The sequence below is a fragment of the Papaver somniferum genome, chromosome 7 (assembly GCF_003573695.1).
Source record: "Papaver somniferum cultivar HN1 chromosome 7, ASM357369v1, whole genome shotgun sequence".
NCBI classification, from domain to species: domain Eukaryota; kingdom Viridiplantae; phylum Streptophyta; class Magnoliopsida; order Ranunculales; family Papaveraceae; genus Papaver; species Papaver somniferum.
The window spans coordinates 106,711,146-106,721,576 of record NC_039364.1 but is presented as its reverse complement, the minus strand read 5'-3'; the positions used below and the strand labels follow the sequence as shown (position 1 = coordinate 106,721,576).

General features: G+C 34.3%; 1 protein-coding gene and 1 long non-coding RNA gene across 5 annotated transcripts; both read left to right on the top strand.

The window, feature by feature from the left end:
- The first annotated feature begins 201 nt into the window (after positions 1–201).
- On the top strand, positions 202–2,928 carry LOC113292883. The gene is made up of 5 exons (XR_003331924.1): positions 202–486; positions 595–705; positions 1,196–1,279; positions 2,228–2,275; positions 2,593–2,928. It is a non-coding gene; the product is annotated as an uncharacterized LOC113292883 (long non-coding RNA).
- A 1,733-nt stretch (positions 2,929–4,661) lies between these two features.
- On the top strand, positions 4,662–9,311 carry LOC113298063 (UDP-N-acetylglucosamine--N-acetylmuramyl-(pentapeptide) pyrophosphoryl-undecaprenol N-acetylglucosamine transferase-like). Of its 4 annotated transcripts, none has more exons than XM_026546718.1 (5): positions 4,662–4,916; positions 5,009–5,896; positions 6,914–7,022; positions 8,370–8,505; positions 8,984–9,311. In XM_026546718.1, the coding sequence occupies exons 1-5, from the start codon at positions 4,816–4,818 to the stop codon at positions 9,085–9,087; spliced, it is 1,338 nt and encodes a 445-aa protein (XP_026402503.1). In that variant the 5' UTR covers positions 4,662–4,815; the 3' UTR covers positions 9,088–9,311. The 4 variants fall into 4 exon arrangements, with proteins under 4 accessions (XP_026402503.1, XP_026402505.1, XP_026402504.1 ...); XM_026546720.1 differs by having other exon boundaries at positions 8,370–8,444; positions 8,984–9,272; XM_026546719.1 differs by having other exon boundaries at positions 4,671–4,920; positions 5,137–5,896; positions 8,984–9,274.
- The last annotated feature ends 1,120 nt before the right edge of the window (positions 9,312–10,431 follow it).

Genomic DNA, 10,431 nt, shown 5'->3' with positions numbered 1-10,431 from the left:
AGGTAAACCAAGATTTTCGTAGCCTGAACTTGCCAAAAATAATACAAGTTATACAATAGAAAAATAAAAAACAGTTAGCCAAAAATATAAAAATCCTAGATATTTTTAGATATCGATTAGTATTATTTTCAAAACAAAATCTTTTTATTTATGGAAAAGTTTTTCTTTATATCAGTTATTGGAGCATAAGCCACGCCCCATCTTCCTCGCCGCTTCTCTTTTCTGATGGCACTTTTTTTTTAATCCCGATTCGTCATATTGTTGTATAATTAACAAACTATTGTGGTTTTGCAGGTATTCTCGAAATCGTTAGCGCTGCAAATGCTATGTGAATGGGATGGCCAATAGATATTCACATGAAAAGTTATTTTAATAGGATTTCTAATAGATTTTCGCATGGAAGAAATTGGTTTGGTAATCTCCTTCTCTTCAAAATCTTGGCATATGTACCGGAACCCAATTTTCTCTCTAAATAAACGACTCACGGTGAGAGATCCACACCCCTCAGTGAAATCTTATTTATTATTTTTATTATTATTTTCCTTTTCGCTCTCTCTAAAACAATGGAATCGCGGTATTTTTTTTCTAAAGCAGGAATCGCATAGTTGAGGGAAAGAGAGAAACCGACATGGAAAGGTTTTCTATATAATATGAATGGCGATAAAGCAAGTTGAATGTCCACCAAAGGAGGCAAGGCATTTAAAAGTATATTTTTATGTGCAAAGTTAATTTGGTGATTATTAATCTAATTCTTCTTAAATTGAATTTGAGTTATTTTGACAGAATGCAGACGATGGAGTGGTTTCTTCTTTGGTTTAGTTTAGAATCTAACCAAAAAATCCCTAAATTTTTTTTCTTCTAAAAACAGATATGTAAGATAAAACAAAACAAAAGAAAAAAACATTTATTACTGTCTTTTTAGGGATTTTTTCCCGAAATTAGGGATTTTTTTCCGAAATAAGCAGATTTTATTTTGTTTTTAAACATAATTATGTTATTTTTATATTTTCTAGAACCAACTATCCAAAATAGGATTTGTTAATTAGGTAAAAATATATTTTGATTTATTCAGAATAGATACTCCGTGATGTTTTCCTGGCACCTATATAAAATGGCAAAGCACGCACAAACACACGATTCCTCACCTTATTGGTATGGCGCCGCTACTCACTTCTGATGGTTTTTTTGTTTGTAGGGTTTTGTGTTCTAATACGTAGAGTCTGTTGCAATGCGCTATTTCCTATTCCCTCTTAATGATTGTCGTGGCGTGGAGAAATTGGTAAAGCTCTTCTTCTCTTTCAAATCTTAGTATAGCGATAAACGTTGATGCATCATAAACTATTGTTGTTGTCAAATCTTTATGTATAGACGTACATGAATGTCAAGGTGTTTTTGTAAAAAAGTTTAGTTGTTTTTGGCCCAATAACTCTTTCACTCGAAAATATCGGGATCACAACTGTTATCGTCCTATTATTGTGCTCACGATCCGTACCATCATAATCTACACCCCATTCTTAAAAAAACTGCGTTTAAATTTCATTGTAAGGCAATCCCAATGGTTCCCGCCACATCTTAAATCTACATCTTATCCCTGGATGATATTTCCGGTATGAACTACGTCATTAAGTTAGTTTTTAATAATATTTTTCTTAATATTGTCCTTGTCGCTAAAAATAGAAGGAATAAGAGCATGAACTCTATTCCTAGACGTGTAGGATATTTTCGTTATTTTAAATATTGCAGTAACTAAATGTGGCTACCAAAATTATACTGGATATCCAATATTTTAAAGATTGGATAACTTTTAAGAATCGGTAATGTTTCCTAAATAGAGTTTTTTTTCATAGAATTTTTTGGCCTAAGCTCTCAATGAGCAGAATCCAAACCTAGCTTGCATATTTTTTGCTAGATTTTTTCTTCCATTTATCTCAATTTTGTTTGCATGTACATTGGTTTACCATTGGGTGCGGCAGTGGAAGTTCCTACTTCTTTTTAGACTTTGTGATGGTAATAATGTTGCAGTAATTGTAATAACAAAGTTGCGGTTAAGGGTGGTCATGGCTTTTTAGAAACTTTGTAATGGTAATAATAAATCACACTAGGCATAAAATATTGAAATCCTTTAATTCGGTATGTCTGGGATTTTTCATTTTTTTTGTTTTGCAGTTGGTTGATACCAGTTTTCTTTGTTTTTAACTCTCTAAATTCACTTTTATGATTGGTGTAGCGTAGGGATGGTGAAATCAGATTATACAAGACTCCGTACATGGATGAGGTAATACATCCAAACCCTTATTTTAGGGAATTAGGGCTTTTCTTCAATTTTAGTTTTTTTATTTCACTTTTATTGTTGATAAGTATGGTGTACGAAGTTAGAAAATATAGGATTGCCATAAACGGATGCCTTGATAAATTTTATTTTTCTTCTTTTCATCTATGTTTTTTGCGATTTATGTGGTTATGTTCTTTGTTTTTAACCCTCCTGCACTTTATTTGTTGTTTAGTGCGTTGCTTTCTTTGGTGGTCAAATTGGAAAATACATAGTGAACTTCTCTATTTTGGTTTATAATTTTGGTTTATAAGTTGGTGTAGGTCCTGTGGGATATGGCGTGTGGATTGTGGCTTCGCGTGGTACATGGACAGTCCTTTAGTTACTGACTCTCATGAGCAATATGCGACCCAGAAACGTGAAATATTGTACTGTTTTCACATTCCTTTAGTTACAGATCTCATGCATATAAGCAGATGTTGGAGTTTAGAAAATCTTTTCTGGTGCATATAAGGAGAGAACATACTGCTCAATGCAGTTGCTCGGAATCATGTTTTACTTTGTAGCTGATGTATAATGCATGTATATTAGCAATTTTTTTAGAGAAGAAACTTCTCGATTTTTTTTCTTTTTTGAAGCATATTTCTTTTTGTTGTGCATTTATTTTTGTTAGAAATTGATGCATGACCCTCTTGGGGCTTGGAGCGATTTGAAGAGACTCGGCAGAGTTACTTCTGTTTACAAGCTAGCTTTGGTTCTTTCCATCCATGCTCCTCCGTAGTACATCCGTTTATATAGATTCCTCCAAATTTATACAAATTATAACTCTATAAAAATTTGAAATATTCTAATGCAAAGAAACTTCACCCGATGAACCAACACCAACATTTCTTTTCCTAATCCTTTTAAACCAAGCTTCAACAAATGCATTCATTTTAGTTTGCATAGAATCTTAAAAATTTATTGAATGACGCTAGCTCATGCGGAATGCCTTAAATAGAAACTAATAGTTGTATCACTACCAAAGGGACTTCACAAATTTTTTGTATTAAGAAATAGAGACCAAAGGGACTTCACAAATTTTTTTTATTAAGAAATAGAGAAATAGAAATGTCGGACCTCGGACTCGAAGAGTTACTTGCTCGCATGTTCACGAGCTATATTATAAGATCTCAGTTATAGGCCACGGTTTTTTTTTTTTTTGTTTGTTTGTTTGGATTCAGTCGGATATGATTTTATTTCGTTCAGTGTTTACTGTAGTCTGACGAATGTTTAAAGACTTATAAACCTTCCAGTCCATTCTTTGGCCCCATTAGTTTTATCCATTAGCCTTTCGCACCATTAGTCTTTAATTACAACCGATTTTCAATTCTCTTTTAGTTATGTCAAGCATTTAGGATCCGTCGTCGAGGTCATCATCGTCTTCTCGATACTATCACCATGAGCGTATTGTAGCTTGAGGAATTTTTAATTAGGAAGTCTTCCTCGTTACTGGTTAGTTCTTTATATACCCCACTAAATTCGGTTTCTCGCAGCTACGCAAAATTATTGCACGTGGACTAGATCAGTAACATAAGCAAAATGAATGAAATAAACTAAGCCATCGAGACAGTAAAAAATATACGGAGCTTACATTTCTTCTTTCACTTTAAACTACTCCCTCCGTTACTTTTTAATAGGTCGATTTTTTTTTGAGAAAATTAAGAAAATGAAGAGAACTAATTATTGAAAGTGGACCTCTAGACACTTGTCAATAAAAGAAGTGAAGTGAAATGGTCCCCATGACACTTGTCAACCAAAAAAATAAGTGAAATTGTCCACATAACACTTGTCATCAAAAGAAGTTGAAAGAAAAGTGGTCACAAAAAATTAAAGTAACATTTGACTTTCCCAATTAAGAAATTAACCTATTTTTTTGAAATATTTATTCATAGAAACTGGCCTATTAAAAAGTAACAGAAGGAGTATAAAAGAACAATGACTCTTATTCATGTTTGTTCTGATGTTTTTCTCAATGTGCAAATTTCTTGGAGGTGAGATTTCATATCTGGTTTAGTGTTTTATTGGTTCATTTTATTTTCCTACACACCTACACTTTTTTGGTTGATTTTTTATGTGTAAGAAGAGTATCATAGGCATACTATCATACATACTGATTCGTTACCAATTTTTATGATATTCTTTCATAACAAGCGCGTCCAATATTTTGTAAGCAAAGAAACAGCCCCGTGCGATGCACGGATGAGAAACTAGTAAAAGTAAAAAAAATCAAAACAACCTGTCCCCACAATTACCCTAAACTGTTTTTACTAATCTTTGTGGGACCCACTGTTTCCATCGGTTTCATCGTCATTTTCTAATTTCTATTGGGGTTTTACGTTTTGGGGGAGACTAGGTGACGGTTTGTTTAGAACGATCATTTCTGTAGAAAAACCTTGTCGGTCTCTTTCTACTGTATCTCCTAGTATCCTCAGGATTTTCTTCTTCTCAAAACTGAGAAGAGTTGCAAATGATCCCCTCGTTTCTTGAATTAGCACCCAACTTTAATGGCTTCTGTCACTCATCCCTCATTCACTCTCGTCTTCTCGAACTTACAGAAAAACACCCCTTCTTCTCCTTCTGGCTACCTCTACACTGCACCATCAAGGCAGGTACTCTCCCTCTCCCTATATATATTAATAATGATAATAATAGTAACATATATCTTCAATTTTGATTGTGTATCTTCTTTGTGTTCAGGGATCTCAAGAAAATCCACCGCTGTTTATCAATAAGTTGTAAAAAAGATGATAAAAATCTCTCATCTTCTACCACCACTACCACTACCGCAACTAAGAAAACTGATCAAATCCGTATCATGTTTACAGCTGGTGGAACTGGTGGTCACATCTACCCTGCAGTTGCCATTGCTGATGATCTGAAGGTTATAAACCCTAACATCCAGATACTATTTGTTGGTGATCACAAAGGAATGGAAAGCATCGCTGTACCTTCCACTGGATATGATTTTGTTTCCATACCTTGCTTTCCTTTAGCTCGCCCAATTTTATTTTCTCCCACCAACCTTCTTTTTCCTTGCCGTTTGATCAAATCTATGGTGAAAAGCTGGAAGGTGTTAAAAACTTTTGATCCTCAGATCATTGTAGGTACTGGCGGATACGTGTCTGCCCCAATTTGTCTTACTGCAGCCCTCTTTCGAAGAGGCTTAAATAAACTAGTAATTCAGGAGCAGAATTCTGTACCAGGTCTTGCGAATTGGCTTCTTTCATTTTTTGCTGATTTCATTTTTGTTGCTTTTCCATCATCAGTCAAGTATTTTCCAAATAAGGGTAAATGTATTATAAGTGGGAATCCTATTAGGTTATCTTTGAGGAAATATATGTCAAAGGCTGTGGCGAGGATGCATTTCTTTCCTAGGGCTGCAAAGACTTGGGATTTAGAATCTAGGATAGTGTTGGTTCTTGGAGGTTCATTAGGTGCAAATGCCATTAACATTGCAGTACTAAATATGTATTCTCGAATGTTATCTGAGCACAAGAACAGATTTATCATCTGGCAGACTGGTGTCGACTCATTCAATGAGATGGAGAGCCTTGTTAAGAATCATCCTCGCTTGGTATTGACACCGTGAGTTTGCTTTTATTACTTAACTTTTGATTGGCATCTATAGAATCCTAAATTGGAGAGGTTTCTATGAAATTTGGTCTTGATTTGACAATGTGCCTAGTCCTTCTCATAATGTTGTGGTAGCATGTGGACAGTTAAATTATCCTCAGAATAGTATATGGTAGGCTGAGTAAACAAGGGGCATAGAGTTTTGCATCAATGTATTTTACACATTGTGAAGTTGATATGTTCTGGATGCATGCTAGTTTTATACTGCCAGGTGTAAAGAACAAATGCTGGAGGAATAAGTTAGGTAAAGAAAAGGTTTCACTAAAAAAAGGACACTCCAAAGTAATACATGAAAAATATGACACAAAAATGGGATAAATTACAGTCTAAAAGTAGTGTCATTCTGATAATTACATAGAGGATAGTTAGAAATATTCAAATAATGATGTCCCCAAAGGCTTTCTGATGTCTCCTAGAGCTTGACCACATATGGACATCTGTATCTGATGTCTTTAGAAACACAACTAGCGTATGATTGTACATATCACTTGTAGCATTATTTCTGCAATATGCCAGATTGGACCTACCAACCTGATTAAAATGGATGTTGATGATTCCGTCTTCCGCACTTGCAAACCCTGCAAATTCTCAAACTCTCAGGCACTTCTCGCTATGGTCTAGTTAGTGCGGTGGATTTTACTTTTTAAACAGGATGTATATACTTGCAAGCCATACTATTATTGAATTTTCTTAATTAAGGGGTGGAAAAGCATCACAAAATCTTACTTACGCCTGTAATTATTGAATTTTTGCCCAAAGATCTTCTTAAGTTGAGCTGAGAATAACGCTGTGGATTGTGGACTTCCCTGCTGGGAAATGTTGTCTTTGATTTCTTTGCGAGTTTTTTTCGCTATTGTGCTATGACTTTTGTCATTTGAGGTTTATCAGACAAAACATTTTGCAGTCCATGCATTTGGAGAAACTAGTGTAGTGGGGTATTACGTTTCATATTTTCTGATTTTCCTGTAGGTTCATGCATAAAATGGATTTGGCATATGCAGCTGCGGATCTTGTTATCTCAAGGGCTGGTGCAGTGACTTGCTCCGAAATCATGGCCACAGGAAAACCTTCTATTCTGGTAATTCACTGAACTTCAAAATTACATGGAAACTTATCAAGCATGATAACCAACTACGTAACTAGTACCATCCACCAGATATCAAGAGACATACATAATAAGAAATATGCTGTTTTAAAGTTTGCTACAGTTTTTTGGTTCAATTGATTCGAGGTTAGAAACTTATAATGACAATCAGTTGTTAAATGAATAAACATCTAACTTAAACCACTAAAGAAAAGCTGAAGATGAAATATGTAAGTAAACGGACAATTCCATAACAAGGACATGCCACCATGTCAGATACTATTTCAGCTGTTCACTATACCATGAAATAATTGAAAAATAAGTGGCTTTGAAATTCACTCAATGTAAAAAATAAATTTAATGCAGAGATTATAGCAGAAGGTTAGAGTGAGTTTTTGTTTGTTTTACTAATTAAAGAAAACAACATTGTTTGTACACCAAGTTAACTGGATGGGTAACTGACTGGTTGCAAGAATTGTATGCAGTATCATGCACATTGAGTATTGTTCTCAACTAACAAACCAAACTCATGGAGTGATATTCATAATCTTATACATGCATGAATAAGTGTGTGGAAGTAATTGACTTGCTATTTTCACAGTATGTTGTATTGGTCGGGATTCTGGGAGGCTGGGGTGTAACAATCTGTTGCTTCTTGAATTGCTGCTGTGTTCATTTCATTTATCGGTGCTATACTTTAGGAATAAAATCAATTGCTTGTAACTGTTGAATGTTTGAGGTCAAGGGTTGAGAATTGAGATTTTTTGACAAAACCTGGCCACTGGGAATTATCTTTTCGAAGTATTAAAATTTAGTTACCAGTACAGTTTCAACAACTGGAAGAGTGGAATCAATGGGTTGAGATTCTTACTGAAAAATGTACTCTCAGAATCCCGACCCTTCAATTTGAGGGGTGGAGATTCTGTGTCGAAACCTGACCACTTAGGAACCGTCCCTTTAGTTTCACAAGTGGCAAAATAAATCATGGGTACATTGTTAATCGCTGGATGAAAATTTAGGGGTTGAGATTCTTTCTGAAAAAAATATACTCTCGGAATAATAGTTTTTCATTTTGTTCGATTTTGTAGAGTGTAAATGATTTTCTAGTCATGAAACAACTGGATTAACTGGTTTTGTTACGAGTTGATATATGATATTATGAATTATGATACTGAACAACCGAGGCTTGTGTTTACCTAGATTACGCTACGTGATAAGAATGGCCATTGCAATTGATCCCTACATGCACTTGCTTCTTAGAAACTATTATGCGGTGTGATTAGTTGACATTCAGTCTATGCTGCTTGATGATTTCCTTTTCTTTTCCGTTTAACATTGTAGATTCCATCTCCATATGTTGCTGAAGGACATCAAATGAAAAATGCATTCATTATGGAAGACATAGCAGGCTCTAAGGTGATAACCGAGGACGAACTTGATTCAACTACACTTGGAATTGCAATAGAAGAGATCTTAGGTATAAAAGTTTAAAAGTTGCAGAACTAACATCAATCTGCTTCTGATCTCTAAATTTTATACGTTTAATTTAGTAATTAGTACTCTTCGTTGTAGTATAATTATTCAAATGGATTGATAGTGAATCAGATTCTTATTTGAGCGTGACCTTAATGTCAACATAAAATTTAGTCTTTGTAATTGATTTTTTTCTCTGAATTAAATGGGTCTGTTATGAGATCTTCTCAGGGTTCTCTGTTGCAGAAGTCCATAGCCAAGCCTGTTGTAATTATGTAGATATTAATTTGATTTTACCTTGGATGCACTTCAACTTGAACCAGTTCTTTCTAAATTAGAGGAAAAAGAAATTCATGTCCTACAGTTATGCTTGGATCAACTAATCCAAGCTCATCTGGTTTTAGGACAAGCTTGTGTATCAATTTCTTGATGTGTACCTAGTTGGGTTCTGAAATTAATTTCATGATTATTTGTTGTGGCAGGGGATGAGAAACAGATGGCAGATATGTGTGAGAAGGCTTTGAAATCTGGATGTCCTGAAGCCTCTGCGGAGATTGCTCAACACATTCTTTCACTTATAAACTAGTCAACAACTATCTAGGTAAACAAGTAAGTAGAATATAGTAAACAAGTCGGCATCAACATATTTCTTCTTTATCAAATTCATTAGTCCCTCCACCCGCTCCTCCCTTTGTTGTAATTCTCTTGCAAACCTAGATGTACTATATGCTTAGTTTGATATCATCATATAAGCAAAATGTATTTATCTGATTCTTTTCATTCCAAGCAAATTTATACCTCTGTTTACGGTCAAGAACTTTAAGAAAATTTATACCGAAATTTGTATAAGTACTTGACCAACACTTGTCTGAACCGAGGATGGTAGGTGTGATTATGCTAATATAGAATATAGATACAGGTCTAACCTTATGCTCCAATTTTGATCATCTCACCTGAGAGACCCTTGGTTTGTAAAAAATAAATTTTATGATGTAGTAGTGTTCACCACATACATTCGTCTTTGTATTGCTCCAATAGAATTCACTTAATTTATTTATTTTTATTTTTTTTAAGAAAACATAAACACCTTAGATTAAGATACCGTAAAAGTTGTTCCTGATCTCTCCTGGGAAACCAGTAAAGTTACGAGCATACCAGTAAAGTTACGAGCATAAAATGGTCCTGATCTTTCCTGGGAAACCAGTAAAGTTACGAGCTTGCCTATTTTTGAGACGGTTACTACGGGAAATTAAGAGCTTGCCTATTTTTGTCTCTTATTAAAGTAAATATTACAGACGGTGAATATGATTATTTTACCCTTCTGGAGACTGTAAGGGTAAAATGGTCATTTTCCAGTAAGGATAATAGGTCATTTTCACGGTCTGTAATATTTACTTTACTTCTCGATAAGGGTAGTCTGGTCATTTTCAACGTCTCCATAATATTTATTGCACTAATTTCTAGTAAGGGTAATATGATCATTTTCACTATCTATAATATTTACTTTACTTATTTCCGATAAGGGTAGTATGGTCATTTTCACAATCTCCGTAATATTTATTGCACTAATTTCCACTAAGGGTAAAATAGTCATTTTCACAGTTTGTATTATTTACTTTACTTATTTTTGATAAGGGTAGTCTGGTCATTTTCAAAGTCACCATAACATTTATTGCACTTATTTCCACTAAGGGTAAAATGGTCATTTTCACGGACTGTAATATTTACTTTACTTATTTCCGATAAGGGTAGTCTGGTCATTCTCACAGTCTCCGTAATATTTATTGCACTAATTTCCACTAAGGATAAAATAGTCATTTTCACAGTCTGTAATATTTACTTAACTTATTTCCGATAAAGGTAGTTTGGTCATTTTCACAGTCTCCATAATATTTGTTGCACTTAGGATAAAATAGTCATTTTCACAGTC

What these genes read in the sequence shown, in the direction of transcription:
- LOC113298063 (XM_026546718.1), top strand. Translation starts at nt 4,816, where the DNA reads ATGGCTTCTGTCACTCATCCCTCATTCACTCTCGTCTTCTCGAACTTA. An exon ending in CTCTACACTGCACCATCAAG is followed by an intron (nt 4,917 to 5,008) that starts GCAGGTACTCTC and finishes CTTTGTGTTCAG; the next exon opens with GGATCTCAAGAAAATCCACC. An exon ending in CCTCGCTTGGTATTGACACC is followed by an intron (nt 5,897 to 6,913) that starts GTGAGTTTGCTT and finishes ATTTTCCTGTAG; the next exon opens with GTTCATGCATAAAATGGATT.